The following is a 25,752-nucleotide window of genomic DNA, read 5'->3' as shown; positions in this document are numbered from 1 at the left end:
AATAATCAGACTGTACTCAGACCACAGTGCCTTGCCATTGCACCAAGGCGGATTTGAGCAGCTATAGCTGTAGCCCCAAGAGGTTTTGCACTAAACCTCTGTGAAATAGCCAGTTCTGCTGCCAACCTTTACCTCGCAGACAAGGGTTCCTGAGAATATTGGGCTTATGTTTCAGAAATGTCTTTCAGAGAAAGGTTTCGTAGAGGAGGGAGGATACGTGTGTGTGTGTGTGTGTGTGTGTGTGTGTGTGTGTGTGCTGGTTTATCTGTAACAGTCAGCTGGTTCAGGCCTCAGCACATCACACAGAGGAGAGCAGGTCTGAGACACATGTTGAAAAGGTGTAAATCTTTCTCTCTCTCTCTCTCTCTCCCCCCAATATGTCTTTTTTTACTCCTCCCAAGTGTAACTAAGTCTGTTATAGCATAGATTTGCTTCATGCTAGACAGATGCAATCCAATTTGTGTCCAATCTAACGGCTAAGTGTAAACAAAAGTGAATTCATTGCTCCTAGATTTCATCTGGATGTGAAACACCTGAAGGTGTAAACAGGGTTTAGGAATATCTAGATGCATCTTTAAAGCTCACCGGTATGCAAATCAGTATTTGAGTGTAGCAGTCTCATTTAAGTGCTGCACTCTCTAATCAATGCTCACACACGGTGCCAGCTAATCCTTCCACTGAGCTCCCCAAATAAAAGTCAATAAAGACACAGTGCAGAGTATACGACTAATGCCGACCTTACACCAAACAAGTTTTCAAGTGATTCTACTGTCGCAGACAAACATCCAATATTGGAATGAAATCATGAGAGTCTTGCTAGACTTTGGTAATTGTTTGGTGTAAGGTGGTCATTTTCCCCTCTTGATGTTCTGACAAAATCAAACATGTTTGATATAATCATAAGTTTTAAGTAAGTCTTGGTAGTGAAGTTAAATCATGTGAACATTGTCAACAACCAATGGGTGCCCTACCTCAAACACCAAACAGGAAGCAGCAAACTGCTAGAGCCAGTGTTAATGGTGGGGTCCGCCTTATGTTCCCACATTTCTAAGACATTTTCAAAATTAGGCCTTGTGTTCCTACATTTCCCTTCAATTTAAGCCCTATCCTCCTACAACATGTTTTAGGGTTAGCGTTTTCAACCATTCTGAAGCGAGTCATCCAGGAGAGATTTACCAGCGGGTAAACAAGCACCTCCCAGTACTGGTGCCATTCATCTGCATGACCAGCAGAACAGAAAATTGCTAAACTTCCTTTCAAGTTATCAGCTAACGCTAGCGGTAGCTAGCTAGCTTGGTTAAAGTTTTCAAAACAAATCTAGTTGTAGTCTTGCAAAGTGTGACCCTGCAAGATCTCCAGTCTCTACATATTATGACAGATAGTCTTTAGATCTGAGATGGTGTCAGACTTTAGTCTTTTCAAAGTCTGTGCAGTCTTCTAGTGTATGGTAGGCTTTACATTACGTTGATACCAAAGAGGAGACTGTTGCTGAGTGAGGTTGTTGACATCATTTATAACAGAAACATTCCAGCATGAGTCTGCTGTCTAGTTCCGTGTGTGTGTGTGTGTGTGTGTGTGTGTGTGTGTGTGTGTGTGTGTGTGTGACCTTGCCATCCAGCTGTTGATTGCCAGGCCTCTCTGGCGCCGCGGCTGGTAATGCCATGAATTGATTTGCTGCCAAGCCCCGAAAATGCCCCCCTCCTAATCTAAATCTCTCTCCCTCTTGCTTTTTTGTCCCCTGTTTCTTTCTTTCTTTCGAGGCATTCTTTTTGTCTTTGTCTCCTTCTCCTTGGCCTTGCAGTCTGTCCTGAACTGGATTGAACCGCCAACCTCGCGCATCTGTGGCTAGGCCTGCACTACAGTGAGTGTGTATTTGTTACTGCGCTAATTGCTGTTAAATGTCTTGCCAACCTCATTCCTTAACTGTCCTAGTCATTACAACACTGACAGCAGAGGTCTAGCCACATTCATTTACTCATCTGTGTGTGTGTGTGTGTGTGTGTGTGTGTGTGTGTGTGTGTGTGTGTGTGTGTGTGTGCGCGTGTGCGCGGGCCTGTGCGCGTGTGCGCGGGCCTGTGTGCGTGTGGGCCTGTGCGCACCTGTGCCTGTTACAGCCAACCAGCAGCTATTCAGCCTGGCAGGAGCAAAGACCATTCTCCTCTTCATAATGGCAGTATAGGTTTATTCCAACTACTTCACACAGGGTACAACCAGTGTATGTGTGTGTGTGTGTGTGTGTGTGTGTGTGTGTGTGTGTGTGCAGGGGCATCGGACTGGGGGGGACTGAGTACCCAGGGCCCAAAATGATGCTAGAATGAATAGCTGTGGATGCGGGGAGGGGCCCATAGAGAATGCATTGTCTATGCAACAGTAAAATATTAGAGCTCCCTCTCCTCTCACTCCTCATATCCCACAGTTCATATGCCCACCCACTCACACACCCACACACACCCTCTCTCACACATGAATAGAGCTGCCCTCCCACTCACAATCACAGCATGGACACTTTCACTGGTTTCATTAGCAAGTTTCAGCAGATTGCGAGCGCAGATGCATGTTTTGGATCTTGGTATCTGGGAGGGTTTTTATTGATAAAGAGAGAAAGAGAAAGTCGGTACAACACAAATAAAATAGAATAAAAGAGTCCGATAGGGTTCAGGCCCTGATCCATACTTTACAACACATGTCAAACTGAAAATGTGAAATGCATGTCCTCAAGCTTTTTTACTTTCTATGCTACCAAAAAAGGTCACAACACGCAGTCCAGACAGGCTCTTTTAACACTATCTCTTTAAATCAGGAAATCCAGTTTGTGCATGGCTGTTTGCTCCAGCTTGTTATTGTAATCTCCACTTTACAGTCTAATTTACGAGGAAACCCTTAGCTAATTGATTTAGTTAATGAATAATCCCTGTGAATAATCTGCTAACATTACTCCCATCTGGCTGACACACACACACACACACACACACACACACACACACACACACACACACACACACACACACACACACTAAGTGCATCACCCATTCATTTCATACTCATAATGTTAATAACGTTCCCATCCCATTTATCACTGTGGTAACGCCACAACAGCACTGGGCCTCTTCAGTCTCTGCTTTTCCTTCTGTCTAATCATCCCTTCTTTCATTTGAATATACAGTTACACTGTGTGATGGGTTTGCTCCTTTGACACTGCACTCAGCACAGATAAGTGCTGTCCAACTCATTGTTCAGTATTGGTGCCAAAATATTGTGTATCATTCACTGTATCACACTGCAGCTGAAAATGTAATTTAAAGAATAATTTAATCGATCTATACAAACGTATCAATTATTAGAATAGTTGCAGACTGATTTTCTGTCAATCAGTTATTCTATGAATCGACAAATCGTTTCATGTTATTTTTAATGACAAAAACACGTTTTCTCTTCAAATATCTGCAAACATATATTTATGGATGCAGTTCTGTGGAGTTTCATGACTGACACAAAGCAATTTATGTCAGAAGTTTTTTAATAGATGAATGAATACCCAGCAAATGAGACTGATATTCCTTTGTGGTGATTTTGCATCTCCTTGGGTCGTTTTGCATCATTTTGTGGTCTTTTTATTTTGTCATTTTGTGTCCCTTCATAGTCATTTTGGTGTGTTTGTGGTAGGGCTGGGCGATAGGGAGAAAATCAGATATCACGATATTCTTGACCAAATACCTTGATATTGATATTGCGGCGATATTCTAGGGTTGACAATTGGTGCTCTAACAAAACATCTTCACACTTTTAGATAAATAATCATCAGTAATGTGGACATAATGTCTAAGTGGGGAAAAGGCAAATAATATAACAGCTAGAACAGTCTGCTAAGTTCAGAAAAGTACATCACTTTACTGTAATGCAGCCTTTAAAACCAGGAAAAGACAACACTTATGTCATATTACGATATCCAAAATCTAAGACGATATCTAGTCTCATAGTATTGATATATTGCCCAGACCTAGTTTGTGGTCATTTTTCATCTCCTTGGGTCATTTTGTTTCTCTTCGTGGTTGCTTCACATCTGTTTGGTTTTGTTTCTCTTTGTGGAGGTTTTTTTGTCTCTTTCTGTGACATTTTGCAGGAGATGCCCAGGGGGCCCCCCCTTACACCTTGGGTCCCTGGGCCTGCTCCAGACTCATTCAGTACAGTATAGTTTCCATGGGTGACAGGCAAAGAGTGAAAGAAGAGATGGACAGAGAGAAGAAAAGAGAAGCAGAGAAAACAGATACAGTCCGTATATAGAAACTGTGTGATAGGAAGCATGAGAGTGTGGAAAATGGCTGGCTTAAAGAACATGATTGTCCCTATGCTGTTACCACGGTGACTAATGGGATACCAAAGTTATTCTCACTGTATAGTATGACAAGCGTGGGTGACGCTGTGAGTGTGTAAAAAGATAAAGATAAGAGTGTGTGTTTAAAAGACAGTGAGTACTTGTGCAGACAGAGAGCAAAATGGCGTGCAGGTGAGTGTGTGTGTGACAAGTGGAAATGAAGTGTGTGCGTGTGTGTGCGCATTGACAGGTATACTGTGTGTGCTTACTTCACTAGTCAGGGATACAACAGAGGGATCAGGAGGGATTAATGCAGCTTCCAATAATTGTTCTTGTGTTTATTATAACCCCTCCCTCTCTTTTTCTCTCCCATTTACTCCCTCCATTCTCCCCCTCCCATGTATGAGCAAATGGCCTCTTTCCCTTTCTTTTTCCTCTAAGCTCTCACTGACACAGGGATTTTCTTTAGCCTTTTTTTTATTAAGATTTCTGTTATTTGTCACACAAGAGCGAGGGGCAAGAGAGAGGGAGGGATGGAGGGAGGACAAGAGGATTAGATAGAAGGCAGAAAGACAGAGAGAGGGAGAATGAAAGAGGTTGAAGAGGTTTGACACTGAAAGACGAGAAGGTTGGGAGACAGGGAGATTTGAGTTAGAAGAGGAGGTAGAATAAGGGAGTGTGTAAAGACAAGCGAAAGAGAGAATAGGCGAAGCAGGGCAAAGGAGAGTGGCGAGAGGTAAGTAGAGGGAAAAGAGACCACCCTGCTACTGGCTGAAATCCGTCTTATTTATGCACTCTTCCTGAGATAAGTATTCATTTGTATATTATATAACAAATGAATCTTTGATTTTCTATGCCCCTGGCCTTTTGCACTCAACACCCTTATTGCATACATACACAACACTCTCACACACACAGCCAGCCTCATCATATCATGCATCACCTTCTCTTGTTTTAATGTCACAGCCCATTAAAACCCTTTAAGCCCCATTTGGCTGATGTCCTCGCCCACACAAACGTTCACATGTAGAACTGCTGATGAGCAGAAGAGCACATAAAAGCATTTTAAATGGTTAGATTTCCCCATAGACGATTAGAAAAACACAGAAAGAATTAGGCATGAAGGGCAAGGAAGGGAGTTTCATTACTTCAGGCAGGATAATATTAACCCACATTGACTTGGTACCCTGTGGTGAAATTTGTATGCTGCAATTGTAGGAGCCAGATTCTTCTGGGAGCAGAGAACAGCAAGACCCTTTTACTCTCTGCTCATGAACCTCACTTCACCTTCTCCTGTTCCTTAAATTATTCTGAGGCAGACCAATGGTCTTCCCTACAGCCACATGACAAAATAAGAACATGTTTTTGAGGGAGAAAGCCAAACGAAAGGGTATTAAGGGTTGTGACAAAAAGGATTATATACAGAATGTACATTGTACTCTTTCTCTCTCTCTCTCTCTCGCTCTCTCTCTCAGTCTTAACCCTTGTGACCCTGGCTAGAGGCTTGATCAAACTTTCTGTGCATCATATGACAAAAGCTGACATCTATGCATTGCGTGTGTGTGTGTGTGTGTGTGTGTGTGTGTGTGTGTGTGTGTGTGTGTTTCTGCAACATTTCGAAACTCAGTGGGGGGCATTTAATGGCACCTACAAATCTTTAAACCTGTCTGAAATGTCTGAATCTTTCATGGGAATCAGCAGTTTTTTGTTTGTTTTTATTGTCATTAATGCTCAATTTATAAGTGTAACATCTCAGAGTAAAGATGCAGTGGACAGCTCAGTCTGTCTGCAGATTGCATTCACTGTCCTCTTGAGACCTATGAACGCACACACACTTCATAAGCTGAAAGCTTACTGATGCATGTGCAACATTGGTATACGTTTGGAGGGGACAGCCAGGCCGCATCCCTGATGTCTTTCTTTTCCTTCCACTGAGTTGCCAGCGACTTAAATCTGCACTGTGCTCCGGAGCATGGGCAGCATTTCGCAGCACTCTCTAACATGCTTGGACAGCTGTATCCCATGGCCCAGTGGGGTGCGTTTGCTATCGCCCTTAAATCTGCCTAATTACGCATCTCATCAGTTCTTCAGCCGCTCGATAGCTGTAATCCTAGAGTCACACACACTCACACACTGCCTCTCTTTCTCCACCTCTTTCTTTATCTCTCTGTACATCTCCTTCCTGCCTTTCTTGGGTTTTGTCTCAGTGCTTTTGTGTCTTTTCCTCACTACCTTTCTCTCTTCTTCTCCCCTCTCTCTCTCTCTCTCTCTCTCTCTATCTCACTTGCATCATCCTCCACTTTCATCTCTCCTCTAATCTTGTCCTACCCAAGAAACCAACCTCTTTGAGCTCTGTGTAGCACAGTGAGCCAGCGCAACTGCTCCCCCCCTCCCACAATAACTGCTCCCTCCTGGGTTTGCCTCGCTGCCTCATTGCCCCTTTCACTCCCAACCCCCCCACCCTCCAACCCCCCTCCACCCAGCCTGGAGCTTCCACGCTGCAGCAAAATATCAGTCACACACACACACACACACACACACACACACACACACACACACACACACACACACACACACACACACACACACACACACTAACACATAGCACACACGCACAGCACACACACACATTAAAGATATGACCAAGATCAGTCACGCTGGTTGCATCTTGTTCCCCTTCATTCTCTATGGAGGAGAGATAATAACTTTGTTAGCGATGGAAGAAAAGAGGATGGAAGAGATAGATAGTGGAGACAGGAAAAGGAGGAGTCATGGGAGAAGGAAAGGATGAAGTTAGGGATGAAGAGATGGAGGGGTTAGAAGACAGAGAGGGACAGGGAATATGGAGGAGATGGCGATAGAGAAGGAAAGAGAAAATGCATCGTTCAGAGGGGGGTATTGATATATTCTGATTTAAGTGAAGATAAAGAGATAAAGGGATGAATGGCCCTAACTGCAAAGTACTGGTCTTACAGGTACTAGGTCACGTAACAGTGCTATGAAACCAAGAAAGTGCTATGAAACCAAGAAAACAACTCTGGATTTAAAGATGAGAAACCAATGAACAAAATATACTTGTGGTCCTGAGAGAGTATATAAATCCAGGTCCAACCACTGTTGTACTGTGGTTATATAAAATGTATTTATCTTTATCTGAAGGGCAAGGAGATATTACAAAAACCAAAACACTACTTACGCCTTTTGCAGCTCACACTTTCCTCTGGGAGTCACAGGTGATTTGCACTGAAAACAGTGATATGATCTCACTTCAGTTATTCTAGTTACTCAATATTAGGTCACATGACTTGTCATGGCAGTGTTAGCAGTGTGAAAGGATGAGTGGATGGAGAAAAAGAGGAAAAGGCGAGAGCTGCACTAATGCTAGTAGGAACGTTTGCTGAGCCCATGAAGATGCAGTGAATCAAATGTAATTTAACCCTGAGACATTAGCCCTCTGCACTCTGCGTGTGTCTGTGTCTGTGTGTGGTGATTCATGGTGCGAAACGAGGCAGAGCAGCGGAACACAGCTTATGTGATATGAATCAACAACCATGGTCAATGCTCTTACTCCTTTTAATAAACGGGTCGGGTAGAAGCTTGTCTGTGTGTGTGTGTGTGGGTGTGGGTGTGTGGGTGTGGGTGTGAATATGTGTATAGAGACAGAATGCATTGCGTCATGCTCTGAAAGCCACGCCCACCAGAGGGGAAAACAACTCTCCGCTCTCCATTGACTTGTATTGCGTGAAGGTTCCTCCTCGTCAATTTCGTCTGCTAGCAAACAACAGCAAAATGCCTGCTGTGTGGTGATATTCACTACCAACAGGGTAAATAACTCATGACACGACAAGTTTTTATAAGCTGCTGACCCAAAAAACTGAGCTTTTATGAAGACAAAAGTGGATACAGACATGAGGAATCAGCAGGAAGAATAGGAAGACTGTGGGATCCTGACACTAAGCTAACCTTATGTCCAACGTTAAGTGGAAAGCGGAGAGTTCTTTTCCCCTCCAGTGGGAGCGGGGCTTGAATGCGTGTCTAATGTCTGCCTTCATCTAATCCTCCCGGACCTCTGGCACATTTTCCAAATTCACTTTTGATGCAGACATTGTTCCGGTTTATTCAGCTACTGCTTCTCAAGGCAGATCATTTCTTTCGGCCAGTAATGTTTATTGTTGTGGTGTTCTTTCTTTTAATGATTATCTCCATTATTCCCAGGGCTGTGAAGTTCTAATCCCTAACATTTCAGTCCTGGTTGATTTGCCAACACCAGTGGTTACTGGTGGTAACAGCAACTTTGTCTAAATGTAAAACATAAGAGCAACAGGTGTATCTGTGTATATCTGCTTAACAAATCAAGCATGTTGTTTTAAGAAAAAAAAGTCCATTACTCCCTGCAATATTTAAGCTGATCTGAATGCCCAGGTTGACTGTTTTCTTGTTTTGTAGAAGCATTTTTGATGGAACTTGAGTAAGAAATACAAGGCTTTCCCAGTAGCTGCTTCACGATAAAAGCCACCCTGTGATTAGCCAGATGAATGCTTTTAATGTGAAACCGCCGCAAACATTAGCAGTAACTTAATACAGCTCAGACGCAGCATTAGGAGAGTGACACAGTATTGCTGGATTACATACATAGCTTTCTTTGAATCCCCTGTGCCTACATCACAACAATTTGAATCCTGTGCGGGAATGGCTGACTCTGCCACTGACAAAAAACTAGAGAGGTAATGTACAGAATGTAAATACAATGGATGGCTAAAAAAATCTCAAGGGTTATATATAATATAATCGGACAGTAAAAGTCTTCTCTTCTCTTCTCTTCCCTATCACCCCCTTGTGACATCGATGTCTTTCAGCCTTTCACCTACGAAGATGTAAACATGCATCATCCAATCATCAAATGATCTGCCTCCACACACACACACACACACTGTGAACACCTGTTGGCTTGATTGAAAGCAGAACATTTTTCACAGGTGTGTTTTTGTGTCAGCGGATTGTGGCCTACAAGTTGTATGTTTGTATGTTACATACATGTCTGCGCACAAGCATGATCCTTAGTCTTGCGAAAACTCAGGGCAGGTCATGATGTGTGTGATCTGTCAGAATGATTCATCTTCTACAAGGGAAAGCCTTGGGGAAATAAGGAACACACACACACACACACACACACACACACACACACACAGACACACAGACACACAGACACACGCACACGCACACGGACACACGCACACGCACACACACACACACACACACACACACACACACATGCACATACACAGTTTATTAAAGATTGTTTTAATCTGCTGTACATATTTTTAGCATCATACCAATCCCACAAGTTTACCCTATTAATGTGTATTACAGTAAATCCTGAGGTCACTGCTACCAGTGCTACATCAAAGTGTGCAACTTTCTTAGAATGAATAAATTAACAAGATAAAAGCATATTCCATCTTCTTCAAGTGTTAAAATATCCGACTGAACTTCATGGTATTGAATCAGTGTACCTTTTGCTTATTCTCCTATCAATCCTTTATCCTTTTACAGTAAAGCTGACTATTTCAGCTAATATTCTGCAATTCTCCACTTTTCCTTTTTGTATTCATTTGCTCTTTCTTTCATGCAGCCTTGCACATTTTATTTTTGCACTCAGCTTATGAAAAGGCTAATAGCTTTTTTAAAGCACAAATGCATATATGGATATAATAAACACCTTGACACAAAATGGAGTTCTTAATCTGAAATTTAGCCACAGCTGCATATTTAACCAGAGCAGTTTATTCTGTATTTAGCCACTGTGAATTTCCATTTGAGTATTTCCAGTCATCCTCACGTCCTATGACTTTTGGTCACTGTCCAACTAGCCAGTTAAATACTATGAAATAAAAGTGCACACATCACCTACCTTTCCACGAGGAACCCTTGATGTTTGATTGTGGACTTTTTGGGACGGATTTGTTTACGGATAAGGATGAGATGAAAGGAGCGATGAGGCTGGGCGGATCAGGAGAAGGGGATATGGAGAGGTGCTTGAGACGTGAAGTGGTGAATGTGTGGGAAGGCAGAGCGAGACGGAGGACGACAGGACATTAGGACATTAACTTATGCAGATGCACAGAAAGGCTTGGAGGGAGCAGAACAGAAGAGGGATGGACACGATGGAAACTAGTGAGGGGGAAACGGAGTAGGTGGTTTAATGAAGCAGGTAAGAGAGGAGAGGAAGAACGCTGAGAATACTGATGAATCTAGTCTCCCAGTTGAGTTTGTACGGTGGAGTGATGACTAGAATCATTACATTTAAGCAAAAAAGATAATTGATTTTGAGTTCTAATTCACCAAGATCATAATGAAAATGAAAGTTGCTCGAACTAATGTATACTCTAGATATCATTTGAACATGACAATTCATTCTTCACCTCGGAAACCTCAACTTAACTGTCGGCATTCGAGTTGCATTGTGGGTAATGTAAGCACCAGTTTTTACAACAAAGAAAAATGCATGGAATAAAAAAGGATATCTCTGGGTCTGCTGCATCAATTTTGATACATTACAGTAAGACACTTTTATCCAAAGCGACTTACAATTGCTATGTATGTCAGAGGTCGCACACCTCTGGAGCAACTAGGGGTTAAGTGTCTTGTTCAGGGACACATTGGTTGATGTATCGCAGTGGGAATCAAACCCAGGTCTCACACCAAAGGCATGTGTCATATCAACTGTGCCATCGCTACCCCCGCACACTGGTACTTTTAAACTTAGTGAGTCCGACAAAGATGCTGAATCTGTGGAGTACTAATATTACATTACATAATCTTTAATCACTCCAAGCTAAAAATCATACAGCAATCTGTGTTACAGGAGCAAAGTCTAAAAAAGAAGGACAGAAAAAAGAAATATAAAGAAAAGAAGAGAGCGACTAAAAGAGTGCATGGAAGCAGTGGCAGGATATACGGCGCAGGAGAGAAGCGAGTGGAGTATTGAAGTGACAGGTTGTTGTCAGAGCAGCGAGACCCTGGAAGATAGATGAAGAGTGGGTCAGCAGCTCCCCGCTAATGTCACGACAGATGACTAACTGTGGTTTTGCGTGTGTGTGTATGCCAGTATGTGCTTGTGTGAAGACAGGGTCAGCAACTTTTCACCCAAGGCTGACTAACCCTGAGTGTGTGTGTGTGTGAGAGAGAGAGAGAGAGAGAGAGAGAGAGAGAGAGAACAAGGTTAGCAACATCAGCACTACAAGAGTGCCACTGTTTGTTTGCCTCTGTGTTTTGTGTGTGCACATGCGTGTTTGTTTCAGTTCCTCTCTGGGAATGAGTTTTCACTGATTTGATCCTACACTACTGCCAGTTCAAACGGTTTCTCATCCTTTTTTTTTTTGCTCCGTTTCTTCTCACGACATAATGCCTCTGGTCCAACTAAAAATCCACTCTGCTTCTTGGTCATGGCACCATATTGCTGTCGTATCTCTACTGTCGACTGCTTGTTCTCAGCCAATGTTCACTGCCAAACACCGTATAGCAGCATGAAATCTGCAGCATGGCACAGTATTTCCGGCTTGCTGCACACACTGCGCACACACTGGTCTATATTAGATTGTGTTTAAAGAGTCACACATGAAAGACTTGATTCAAGGCTTTTATTTCCTTTAGGGAAATTCAGTTTGTCACTCTACTTGTAATGCTGCAGTTTGAGCTAAATAGCATACTGTTCACATGAGAAAATGCCCCTGAGATGAAAGAGTCATCAAAGTTTGAACTTTTTGGCCTTCGCTGTTCACTCACACCGCAAGATTTATGAGCAGTAGCAGAGAGAGCAGGGGGAAGTTTTTGCCCTGAGCATAACCTTCTGGGCAGCACTTCCTCCATGGCTAAACTGGCAAGACCGAGACATCGGCCCCAGGGGCGGTTCTACATTGAATTACACCCAGGGCGAGACCCCCTTCGAGCCCCCTTTTGCAAAATTACTATATTATAGTGTATATTTATTTTAAGTTCTGATAACTTATACTGCCATATTTTGTGCAGAATTGTGTTCATTGTCTTTTGAAAATGTTGGAGGTGGAGATTGTGCAACTTAAAAAGTGTGTTTCCTGTTGTAATTGCAATAGTTAAATAACTGGATTCTCTTAAGTGTGTTTTTCAAATGTTCTAATGAAAGATTTGTGCAATTGAGAAATATAATTTTCTTTTTCACTTATGTTGTTATAATATATATATATATATATATATATATATATATATATATATATATATATATATATATATATATATGTGCCAAAAATATATACAATCAGATATATAAAAAATGTAACAAGAGCAGAGAGCAACAATAATATAAAATATTAAGAATAATATACAAATAAAATATAGAATAAATAGGCCTATTCTAAATTCACAAATCCTTTATCACACAAATGTGAAAACACACTAAAGAGAATCCAATTGTTACACTATGGCACTAAGAACAATAAACACAAACTAAAACTAAAACCTGACCTTTCTGGCCTTCCTTGATGCAAAATCATCTAGGATGTTATCGTATGAAATCTGCTCCCCTATTGAATGATTGATACTGACGGAAAGGCCAGTGAGCCGTTCCTGGGACATGGTTGACCTCAGGTATGACTTGACTTTGAAAAGCTCCTCTCTGCTTGAGCCACAGTGACTGGCAGAGTAAGTGCAATCCTGAGAGAAGTCCAGAAGTTGGGGTAGATCGCCGATAGATCCTTATCATCCCCCGTTCCCCCCCTTGTCTGGACCGTTCCATTTGGGAGACCAAGCAGCATAGATTTGTTTTCCTCCGTGGGTGCTCACGGGCGCACTCCCTTTAAAAAAAAAAAAAAGTAGTCAAAGAATGTTTGCATTTCAGACGGCCGACACGAACACACACGCCCATCAACTCGATAATAAAGCCGTAAAGTAGGCTCTCTTTCACCTCAGGATAGGATTGGAGATGAAAAGTTTAACTGACACATAACCGCTTTCGCGACCTCCCCTTTCCCCTTCTTACACAGCTTCTCTGTGCAGTGCGCACGGCGCCTTCTCAGCAAGCAGGGTCGCCAATTTGCCAATTCCCCACATGGTGAAATGATAGATAATATAGTAGAAAACAGCTTGAGGATTTTTTTTTCAAGTGCTCATGCCGCCCCCCATGTGTCATGAAAAACTGGCTGCCCGGTTCATCCGTGCCAAAAAACGCTACTGATCGGCCCCAACTATATTCTTAATGCTAACCTTAAACATGCATGAATATATATGTTTTGGGTCCTTTGGATGCTGCACAACAAACTTTAAACATGTAAATGACACAATATCAGCGCCTATTTACATTTTACAAATTCAGCAGACACGTTGCAACATTAGCACTCATTTTAAGTCTTGTTTTTGGCCACCTGGTGATTGTAAGTCCAACATTCACTCTCCTATTAGCCCTGTTTTTGGTCTCTACCAACATCCGAGAGTGTCTCTTTAGCTGCTAAATGCTCCACTATGTTTACCAGCTAGTCGCTGAATTTGTCTCTCTGCTGTTTGGTGTGCGGCAGGTAGTACACAGTGGGTTAATCCAAACCTTTTCACCGAAAACATCTAACTGCAGCTGCTGGAATGCTCCGTGAGAGCAGTGGGACGGAATCAAAACAGTAAATTTGTGGGCTGTAAAACCAAAATAATGAGCTGAAAGGTGATAAAACGCTCTGAGGGAATAATTATCTGTGGGTTTGTCAATACAGTCAACCCCTTTCACATTACACATAATCATTTAACCTGTTGCTCATATTCAAATATGAACAGTGCAGATTGAACCACCTGTAACCTAAACTTAACCATTTCATTAGTAGAGCCTGGAGGCTTTAGCTACCTGTCTGGAAGATCTCCATTCAAACTTACACTCTAGTCACTGTATACTGTGGCTTTAAAAGCATAAATCAATTAATTCACCCCATTTAGTTGTAATTATGAGGGGACATGTTAAGCTGAGAAGTTGGCCAATGACTAGGACCAGAGCACTCCGGGTAGGACACCAAACAGGACGAGTAATGGTCGGTTGGCAGATGTGATGGCTGAGAGGGAGTGGAAGTAGTTTTATGTGAAAACCTCCCCATTGGACTTTATAGTGATTGGTGTGGTGATGAGAGCCATGACTCCAGTCAGCTTTAATGTGCTCTTCCTTGAATTATAAAACCAAACGGTTGCCTTTGCTTGGATTACATCAGCCTAGTTACATCTTTAGATCCGTTATCTGTTATCACAATTGATCCCAAGAGTTCTGTGTTCACATTTATGGGATAAAATGCCTGGCACAAAGCTGTTTGTGTGTGAGCCAGTTTATAGCCCCTGGTAATCTGATTTCTACCACAAAGTCTAAATTGAAAAAACAATCCTAAAGTTCACATTACAAATAGAGTAATGTGTGCCCGCTGTCTGCTCTGCGGTACAGCTAAAAAACAAGAGGTGACTGATTTTTTTCATCTCGGCTCCAGAGGAGCTCAGGCTGGCTACATCTTTGTTGGCTATTTTTTTAAAACTTTATTACAAATGCTGGCTACAAGTGTATCATCATTTACCATGTTTTTACAGACTTTATTTTAGCCTTGCTTTTATGTAATGGCCTTTCATTATTGCTTTTATTGCTTCTTCATTTCCTTCTATCTGTTTTTTATCTACCATAATGCACTTTGCGACTACCTTCTATTGCGTTCTATCAAAAATGACGAATGCTGTTACTTTAAGTCACATAAGACATAGAGTTTTGCTGACAGGCCACCTAAGCTTTTCCTCACCCGGTGCTATTAACGCCAAGTTTTACCACTTTCTACATGCTTTAATCAAAGGCACTTGAGTTGATTTAAAAGCAGCAGAAGTTCTTTTTTTTTTTTTAATAGTGAATACAATGAAACCAACAAATAAAAATAGAGTCCACTAAGGGGTTTGAATAACGACTCTCCTTCTGTCTCTTCCCTTTTTCTGTCTACCTGAAGGATTTGGACGTCACTCCGTGCTGCGCCGACCCAATAGAACTCAGTAGAGTCCAGCGAAGGCCCGACTGCATCAGCAGAAATGGCTTCAGCAGCCATGCCTGTGCTTCCATCCTCTCTCACCTCCCACCACCACTCCCGCCTCTCCTCACCTCTCCTCTCGTTCCTCCTCTCCGCCTTTCTCCTCCTGTCCTGTACTGGATCAGTGCACGCAGGCTCATCTGAGTCAAACTGTTCAGCTAGCGGAGACCCCTGTCAGGAAGGTGGGTTGGTCTTATGTGTGATAAAACTGCAGTTTCATGCGTATAGAGAAGGGATTACCATGATTTTATCATACATATGATATATTTCTTACCTGAAGTCTTACGGCAAGTAAGGGGAAATGGTTGTAGTAGGGGAAAGCGTTAAGCCTCTAGGTGTCTGTGTACCAGCCATGTCAGACACTGATGTCACCAGCTGAACATGATGTTTTAGATCAGTAAAGTTGACCAGTGGAAGCCAGCGGGCCTCCAATCATCAACACACAGCCAGTGGCTTATTCAATGAATTCACTGTCCTCTTTTGTAAGAAACAAAATATGCCGACATGCATTAAATTATATGCATTAAAGCATTTATAATTTCTCCCAGTGTTAGTATCCTACAGATTTATTAGCCAGGTCGCTATTGTCTTGGTTGCACTATGCATCCCGAATGTATAAAACAGATTTTACAGAGAAAAATATAGACCATACTAACTTTATATCTAGCCCCAGAGCACTCATTCACCTATCAGCTCAAACTCTGCTAGAAAGTATTCCTAAGGTGACGTACTATCATATTTTAAAATATATATTCCTTTCTTTATCATATCATACTCCACATCGTAACCACATAGAGTTAGAGTATATTTCTCACATGGTACCAGGACTTCTTAATTTCTAAAATAGCTTATAAATAACCTCCTGGCATTTATTGCAGTTTATTTTTTTAGTTCATTTTGTGTGACCTGTCCAGAAGCTCTGGTAGGAGATGTATTTGCCAGTTGCTAATGCATAGTTTAAGTTGAACAATGTCAGCAGAATATTCATAAAGCAGGAACGCTACACCATACTAAGGTTCTAACTGAACCGCTGGGTTACAGTATCATTACAGCCCTGAAACTAGAGCGCATTGATTCTATTTCAATACGTTTTTATTTACAAAAATGGGACCATATGGAAAATCTCCCACTTATTATATTCCTTAATCAGGTTGTACTGCTACTGCGCTTCTTACAAAATGCCCACAGTGACAGACTGTACACGATAAGAAAGGGAGTGATTAGTCAGATTATCACACACAATTTGTTGCAACTAAATATTTCTTGTGATCCTTTGCTGCAAAACTCAGTTTGATAATCTTTGTTTTGTTTAACATTTCAGGAGTGGTACTGCCTGTGTGGAACCCTCAGAACCCCTCTGTGGGGGACAAAGTGGCACGGGCCATTGTTTACTTCGTAGCACTCATCTATATGTTCCTGGGCATGAGCATTATAGCGGACCGATTCATGTCTTCTATAGAGGTAGGCAAGAGATGACCACTTATTTTACAATCAAGATGTTCCATTATTTCTCCCCATGATATTACATGCCTTCATAGTAGATGGATGCAGTTATATACAGTACGTAGTACTCATGCAAGTTGTCACCATCAGTTGGGGGGGATACAATGGATCTAATCTAATCTTTCCTTGTCTATGCTTTTCTTTTCCTTTCCTTTCCTCTCCTTGCCTTTTATTTACTTTTATTTTCTGGCCTTTTGGTCTCCTCTCCTCTCCTCTCCTCTCCTCTCCTCTCCTCTCCAGGTAATTACCTCCCAGGAGAAGGAAATCACCATAAAGAGGCCGAATGGTGAGACCACCACCGCCACGGTCAGGATCTGGAATGAGACCGTCTCTAATCTCACTTTAATGGCCTTGGGTTCCAGTGCCCCCGAGATATTGCTGTCAGTTATTGAGGTGAGCACAATATGAGCCGGATGGTTACACATTAGATTAACTGATACAGAATGTAATGGGAACACAGTAATCTGATTTTCACCCCACCTTTAGGTGTGTGGTCACGGTTTCGAGGCTGGCTCTCTGGGTCCCAGCACTATCGTGGGCAGCGCTGCCTTCAACATGTTCATCATCATCGCCCTGTGTGTGTACGTGGTTCCTGATGGAGAGACGCGCAAAATCAAACACCTTCGGGTGTTCTTCGTCACGGCGGCCTGGAGTATCTTCGCCTATATCTGGCTTTACCTGATACTGAGTGTCTTTTCCCCTGGCGAAGTGGAGGTGAGGACAGACAGAAATGGGAGCTGTTAAGAGAGGAACGTTTGGGGAAAAAAAGAGAAAGTTGGGTAGGAGTGGTGGAGGAAGTATTCAGATCCTTTACTTAAGTAAAAGTACTAATGCCACACTGTTACAAGTAAAAGTCCTGCATTGAAAATGTTACTTAAGTAAAAGTATGTAAGTATCATCAGGAAAATGGACTTAAGGTATTAAAAGTAAAAGTACTCCATGCAGAAAAATCCTCACATTTTAGAGACTGGAAACAATCCAAAAAGTTCTGTCAATCAAAGTGTTTAATTGTCTAATCATTTCAGCTGGACAGCTTTTATGTTGTTGGGTAGTTGAATTTATAATAAAACACATTTTTTTTATACATATGTCATGTCTTTAAAAATCTTAATTTGTCTTGATTAATGTCAGATTAATGTAGTGGAGTAAAAACTACATTACTTTCTGAAATGTAAATGGACTGTATTTATATAGCGCTTTTCTAGTCTTAAAGACTACTGAAAGCATCACTTAAACATAGTACAGGAACCATTCACACACATTCATATACTGTACTGGTGGCTGAGGCTGCCGTACAAGGTAAACATTCAAACTCCGATGGCGCAGCATCGGGAGCAATTTGGGGTTCAGTGTTTTGCCCAAGGACACGGGACTGCAGGGCCAGAGATCGAACCACCAACCTTGCGATTGGTAGGCAACCACTCTACCCCTGAGCCACAGCCACCCCAAATGTAGTGGAGTACAAGTAGAAAGTGGCATGAAAAAAAAAAAGACTCAAGTAAAGTACAAGTACCTCAAATTTGTACAGTACTTGACTAAATGTACTTAGTTACATTCCACCACTGTTGCGTAGGAAGGAAAAAGGAAGCCGTTAACTCTGTCTCTTCTCTCCTCTAGGTGTGGGAGGCGGTGCTGACCTTCCTCTTCTTCCCGCTCTGTGTTGTCCAGGCCTGGGTGGCCGACCGCCGCCTCCTCTTCTACAAGTACGTCCGCAAGCGTTACCGCGCTGACAAGCACCGCGGCATCATCATTGAGACGGAGGGAGGGCCAGACGGAGGGATGAGTATGGGCAGAGGCGGAGCACTGGGTCCAGGGGGGTTCACCAAGATGGACATGCTGGAGCTGGATGGACAGATGGCCTTGAATTGTCACAGCGGGATGGACGGAGGGATGATGGAAGAGGGAGGAGCCAAGGACGAAGAGGACGAGGCCAGAAGGGACATGGCGAGGACGCTGAAGGACATGAAGCAGAGGCACCCGGACAAAGACATGGAACAGCTGATTGAGATGGCTAATTATCAGGTTAGGAGGAACGTGCTTATATGTGCACATCAATTAGTTGATATTGGGTATATACTTTGAAGGAATACTTTTGGATAGTTGTAGACATTTTGGGAAATACGCTTGTTTGCTTTTTTGCGGTGAGAGTCAGTTGAGAATATCGATACCACTCTCACGTTTGTGTGTTAAGTATGGAGTACTGGGAGGCAATTAGCTTAGCATAAAGACTGGAAGCAGGGGGAAACAGCTAGCCTGGCTCTATCCAAAGTTCAAAGTTCACTAATTAACATGTCTGGCAAACAGGAACAATGTGTTTGTTACGAAGGTTTATGGAAAGTTGTGGCATTGTAGGAAGATACAGGCTATTTATTAGCAAACAGCAGCTTGGCGCTGGACTGCTGTTTGGCAAAAATAGTTAATGCTGCGGCACCTAACCCCCTCTAAAGCCACAAAATGTCCCTTTTTATGTTTCTATGGACCATACAGTAAAATACTGAGGTTTAGAGGTGCTAGTTGGCATATTATTGACCTTTTGGAGGAATCCAAGCTAACTGTTTTCCCTTGCTTCCAGTCTTTATGCTAAGCTAAGCTAAGCTAATCGCTTCCTGGCTTGAGCGCCATACTTAATACACAAACATGAAAGTGGTATCAATCTTCTTACTTCATTCCTGAGTTTCTGAGCTAAAGATCTTGTTACATCTTAATGTATCATAGCATCATGCATCACATTTCATATGCGACTCCTCTGAGGGTGACTTTGTGTTGGAGATGACGCTGTGACACTTTCAGTTGTGAACAAGGTGTTTTAGGTGATAGCAGGTAGAACAGCACACAGCAGTTATACAGAGAACATTTCAAAATGTTCCAGAGAAACTTCTGTGCTGTTTAACAAAAATAACGTAGTTGCCTTAGTAAATTTAATTAAAATGTACCCCTTTCATTCATTTCTTGCAATGCACATTTATTTATAGAAAAGGGAAACCCAAATATGTGTGCTCACCAAATATAAACAACGTTATAAGGAAGTTAATTAAAGTGTTGGCTGAGTATCAGTCTCTCTCAAACACACATAAACAGATGCAAATCCAGTTTTTCGGGACGCTCCTCATGTAATGTTATGTGCTGATACAACCACTAGTCTGCAGAGAGGAAGGTGGCGCTTGGCTTGATTGACAGCATTGTTACATGCAACCCCTCTGACATCCAGGTGATTTTTTGCCGGGTAAGTTGTATGAACAATAGATATGTGAGCGTGAAAGTTAATCCTTGGCCTTGGAAGCCATAGCTTGACGAATAATTTGTAACATAAGGTCCACTTGTTATCTTTTTTTTTAGCTTACAGCAGCATCTCACACATTGAGCTAAAGACAGTCAGATGTGGTCAACAGCTCTACGAAAAAGCCAGCAAGTGGACCTCGAGTTTTTCGATTTTTTGGGGGAATTTAGATTCATAATTTGTTAATAGATACTTTTACCTTTATCCTAAATTTAACTTTTGGTTAAATTTGGCATTAGTTTAGTTGAGTTTCGATCACCATAGGATGCATCACTCAGAGGTTAATCAACTAGTCGGTTACTCTGTTCTCATCCCTGGTGTGAAAAGAAAGGAGCAGCTACACACACACACACACACACACACACACACACACACACGCGGTTAAACATTTTTTTTATGAATACTGATGATCAAACTACGTATTTCTCTGTTGTATCCATTTATATCCTTCAAAGTAATTTCTTGGTCTTGGTCTTTGTTTTTTGGTAGTGAGGGAGAGAAGGAAAGGAGTTTGGCAGGCACCCCAAGGTGCACTGGGCTACTTCCAGATGTTTGTTTGCATTCAAGCCTCCCTCCCCCCTGCAGCTACTCCCTCAGCCTCGTGCTGTAAATAAAAATGACTGCTGCCCTGGAGATTAAACTCGACCGGATAAATTAAGGACTTTTTGTAGTCAGATTGAGTCATTAAATAAAAAATTCAATAGCGGTCCCCTGTGGTGGTATTTAACTTTCATTAAGTTAGGCCAGCGTGCTCAGCACACAAGATCAAGTTTTTAAGGAAACTAACAATTACAGATTACATCATTCCAAAGCGATGCAGTGACATTTCTGGCACGTTTCCCTTAAATATGAGTCCACCTTTGATATAATGATCTCCATGAGCGTGAGTCAACTAATGTACTGATTTATTTTGACTGTCAAGGCAAATCATGACAGTCTCAAACCTCAAAAGTGTCCTTGTAGCTGACCTTCGACCTCAAATCTCCCTGTGGAGACGTAAAGAGAGATTCACTGCTCACCCTTTAAATTACAACTGTCCGTTTAAAATTGGAAGCTTTTCCAAAAGGATGACTAACAAAAACTGAACTGAATTATAGATGAACATGTTACAATCAATTTGTTAATTGATTGGTTTTGCTGATCAGGTCCTGATGCAGCAACAGAAGAGCAGAGCGTTCTACCGTATCCAGGCAACCAGGATGATGATTGGAGCTGGCAACATCCTCAAGAAGCACGCTGCTGACCAGGCTCGCAAGGTAAGACACACATCTCCCCTTATCACCAGTGTTGCTCAGGAAGTGTAATATGTTACTCTTTACTTATTACTCCTTAAAAAGTAATAACTTTATTTTACTTATTACTTAGCATCAAAAGTAATTAGTTACGTTACTCGTTATATTACTATATTAATTTCGCGTCCCATCCCCCCAAAATAATTTTGCGTCCCATCCCCCCAAAACAAATACACAACCTGCCAGCTCCTTAAGAACTCATTCTACACTATTGGAACAATAATGAACCTTACAGGAGGAGTCAACTATCAGCCAAACTGTAGAGCTGCAGACATCTTCATTCAGGCTGTTACTGTATGTTACGTAGATTATCGCACATTTACATAGGCCTATTACGTTTTTTTTGTCAAGTTTCACTTAGGCTTACATTATGAGAAGGACCTGGCAACGCAGCTTCCCATCACCATAGTAACTCGCTGTGCCTGCGTGCACAAGGCGAGAGAGGAGAGGAGAGGAGATCTCTGCTCTGCTCACAGTGACACGTTGGCTGTCATCGAGGTTCCCACACGGATCAAAGCCTTTATATAATTACAATACTTCCAGCTGTTGAATTTATTCCTCTCTCCGTCATCCTTCGTTTAGCTTTTTGGCTAGTAGCCAACGTGATGTGACCTGCCCTGGCCCTGACCTGCTGCGCGCTAAATTACGACAAGCGTACACGTCACGTCATCATATATAAGAAAGCCTACCTCGGGTAAAAAACAAATCACGGGTAACGCAGCTTCACATGGATTAGTAACTCTAATATAATTACTGTTTTGGAAATTGTAATCCCTTACACTACTCGTTACTGTGGAAAGTAATAATATTACAGTAATATATTACTAAGTAATGCTTTACTGCCCAACAGTGTTATCACCATTATTCAGAGAACACACACATAAACACACCGCACCTGATTCTGACCTGACTTTTTCCCTGTTTTTTTTTTTCCCTAGGTGGTGAGCAGCAATGAGACCCAGGCTCAGGAGGACGACCCTCACACCATCAAGATGGAGTTTGAACCCCCTTTGTACCAGTGCTTTGAAAACTGCGGCTCTTTGAAACTGACCGTTGCCAGACACGGAGGAGACTCTGGAGTTACTGTCAAGGTATGTTTGTGTGTGGTATTAATGCAAGACAGTGGGATTGTTCAGAAGAATAAGACTCCTTCTGACAGAGGAGAGCTGGGAGGAACAATACAATTTCAGCTCAGGTTTTAACTCAAAGAAAAAACATATCCCTTTGCAAAGTCTCTTTGATTTTGGGCTTAACGCTGGCCTCATAACTCTGAATAAGAGGTTTTCTTTCAAGTCTCCCACAGGGAGTCCTTGTCAGTGGAATGATACCTGATCTGCTTGTTAGTACTACAGGGTTTTTGCAAGGCTGTGTCTCCTCTATTTTTCTCCCGGTATACAAATGAAACTAAATGCAACATTAGTGCTGTCTGTAGAGGTAGGCTGATGGCATGGCCTCAGTCTGCCGTCTACTGAAGGCTGATTTTGTTAAGTGAAGTGGCCTATTTAGCCCACACGCAGGCTCTTATAGACATATTGTCAGAGCAGCACTTTACAGACGAAGAAATGATTATCTTCATCAAACAAAGTCTCTCAAAGAGGTTACTTGAACCCTACCCGATGACGCACTTGTTGAAACTTTCAAAAGCTACAAGAATCTATATAATCTGCAATCTTAGCCTTTTTGAATAAACAGTACATGAAAAGTTTAAAGAATTGTTAAACAAGACGATTGTGATTGGTTTAAAGAAATGCCAATAAATCAGAGCACGTTTTTCTCCCATCCTGGAATGGGCAGTAGAAAATGTGTCTGGCATGCTGATGGTTGTACTTTGTGGATGTGCACAATTGGTTCAGAAACTGTTTGAAGTGGTACTCTCAACATTTAATCAATTGTATGATATTGTATGTTGGGGCCACATTTGAGGGATGTCTGGCAGACCCTTTGCAGCAAGTAATTTGCCTGGCATGGTGATTTTCAGGTTCGGTGGGATGTGCTTTTTCATTTCAAGGTGGTTTCATGTGGTACCTCCTTCGTTTGATCCAAGCCATATCTGAGGGGACCTTTTTTGGTGTCTGACGGGCCCTACGCAGCTGATAATTTGTCTGGCAGGGGCCATTCAGTACTCCGTGTGACCTGCCTGTTCATATCAGATTGGTTTGAGATGGTACTTTTGAATGTTTGATCGAACACATTTTTTCAGCCCTCTTTGAGGCCCCCAGGGGCCAAACGCAGCAGTGGGGCTCCAGCAGACATCCACATCTGCATATGATAGGTTATCCCCTGGATGCCCCTGTGCTCAAATGTTGGTATTCTTTTGGTTTAATCAAAAGGCTCTGGGCTGCCGGACTAAAAGCAGTAAAGTTGTGGGCCGAAAACCAAAACAATAAGCTAAACGCTAAAACAAATCTCTAGAGCTGAAATGAACAGCGCATGATAATTCACTCTGGGTTCAGCAGTACGGAGGAAAACATTCACATCATTTAAGCCATTAAAAAAAAGACATTGATTGTAGCAGCTTTACATTGGCTAGATTATGTATATGGTAAGACAATTTAAACATAAAGTTTGCTCATGTGCTGTATTATAGAAATTAGGTGTCATGATGGAGGCATCTACAATGAGATAATTAACTTAAACCTACAGTGATACTGTTCTTAAAGCAAAGCTATATTAATGGCTCACATGTTATCCGTATATGAAAAAAAACATTATAGGAAATTTAACATTTTTCTTTTTTTATGTTTTTATCATCACATCAAGATAAAAATGGTATATGTGTAAAATATTATAAATCCACAGTATACAGACGTCCCAGCAGTGTCTGACCAAGGGAATGACTACAAAAGCACCACCATCACTGATTCACTGATTCAGCTTTTCCTACAGACAGCCTCACATTATTTTGAAGTTCTCTGAGTTTGTTTTTTATTCAACAGCCGGCACAATCTGATCCCTGTTATCTGATTCTAAAAAATGAGGGTACATTTGCAAGCCTCTGTATAGGATGGAGAGAGTTAATAAACAGGGCAGATGGAGAGAGGACAAAGAGAATGGAGAGGATACAGGGGAAGTTTTGTTGTACTATCTTCAAAGTCTGTATTATTATACTGTGGCTGACCAGAGGGCTCGGTTTAATGAAGCAGCTTCTCTTGTTTTCTCTCACCTTCTGTTCACATCCCCTCAAATGCCTCTCGTCCTCCTCTATCTCCCTCTCCTCCTCTGTTTTGTGCTCTGCCTCTTCCTTTGTGTTTATCTACCCCTTTCATATCTGTTCTCTCCTGTTTCATCTTTTAACGGCTCTTTTTCGCTCTCTCCTCCCCCTCGTCTCACCTCGTTCCCATCTCCCTGTAATCCTATCTCCCCCAGGTGGATTATCGCACCGAGGACGGCACAGCAAACGCAGGTTCGGATTACGAGTTTGCAGAGGGAACACTGCTGTTTAAGCCAGGAGAGACCCTCAAAGGTAAAAAGAAATAACAGTGGCAGCTATAATGTACAGCATATTTTCAAAAAACATGTCACAGAGGCTGAGGCTCAAATAGCGGAGGTCATCTGCGTAACCTTAGGCAACTTTTTCCACATGGCTTCCATAAAAATACGATTTCAAGGTTTATTATTGAAATAGTTTAACATAAAGAGGACTACCGTGAACTATTTTGTACCAAAATCAACCTTAAATGACAATTCTTTTACCAGAGATCACAGTCGGAGTGATTGACGACGACATCTTTGAGGAGGATGAGTATTTCTACGTCCACCTCAGTAACCCTCGAGTGGTTGGTTATCCTGAGATTGGCACTGCCCCGCTGGATGCCAGTGCCACCCCCAAAGCCGTGCTGGGTGACAACCACACTGCCACAGTGACCATCTACGATGATGATCACGCAGGTAACAGGAACGGTCTAACTTAATGTAACTACTGACACACAACACATTTGGTTTCGTAGTTAAAGCCAAACGGAAATTTAAATTCTCCTCACTTTCTAAGGAAAAGTGAATGTTCATTTCAGTTAGTCTTTAACCTTCTGTGCAAGATTGAACAGATACAGAAAACTTTATTATACCCCAAGGGGCAATTCATTTTTACAGTCTATCCCATCCATGTCATAAATACGTACAAAAGTAACGACAACAATCAGCATCCACATCAACATCAACATCCCAGTGACACCAAGAGCATAGATCAACGATTTGTGTTCGGTAGCCTGAACATGCAAAGCAGACAAAAGTAGATGTTAAGAACAGGTTTTGATAGAAATGTCTGCCCCCCCACCAGCGTAACGTTGAATCCACATGGGTCTATTGCTTTGC

The 25,752-nt window shown here is 42.0% G+C and overlaps 1 protein-coding gene across 1 annotated transcript in view; it reads left to right on the top strand.

Moving 5' to 3' along the window:
* slc8a4b (solute carrier family 8 member 4b) overlaps positions 1 to 25,752 on the top strand; it is a 92,488-nt gene that overhangs the window by 29,059 nt on the left and 37,677 nt on the right. Inside the window, exons 2-10 of the mRNA XM_078276285.1 lie at positions 15,292 to 15,551; positions 16,691 to 16,830; positions 17,113 to 17,265; positions 17,359 to 17,586; positions 18,490 to 18,894; positions 21,295 to 21,405; positions 22,380 to 22,532; positions 24,808 to 24,904; positions 25,138 to 25,329. Coding sequence (XP_078132411.1) covers positions 15,371 to 15,551; positions 16,691 to 16,830; positions 17,113 to 17,265; positions 17,359 to 17,586; positions 18,490 to 18,894; positions 21,295 to 21,405; positions 22,380 to 22,532; positions 24,808 to 24,904; positions 25,138 to 25,329 — 1,660 coding nt within the window. The 5' untranslated portion in view covers positions 15,292 to 15,370. The remainder of the gene's footprint in view (positions 1 to 15,291; positions 15,552 to 16,690; positions 16,831 to 17,112; positions 17,266 to 17,358; positions 17,587 to 18,489; positions 18,895 to 21,294; positions 21,406 to 22,379; positions 22,533 to 24,807; positions 24,905 to 25,137; positions 25,330 to 25,752) is intronic.

The sequence above is a fragment of the Sander vitreus genome, chromosome 19 (assembly GCF_031162955.1).
Source record: "Sander vitreus isolate 19-12246 chromosome 19, sanVit1, whole genome shotgun sequence".
Lineage (NCBI taxonomy): Eukaryota > Metazoa > Chordata > Actinopteri > Perciformes > Percidae > Sander > Sander vitreus.
This window is presented reverse-complemented; position numbering and strand designations above follow the sequence as displayed.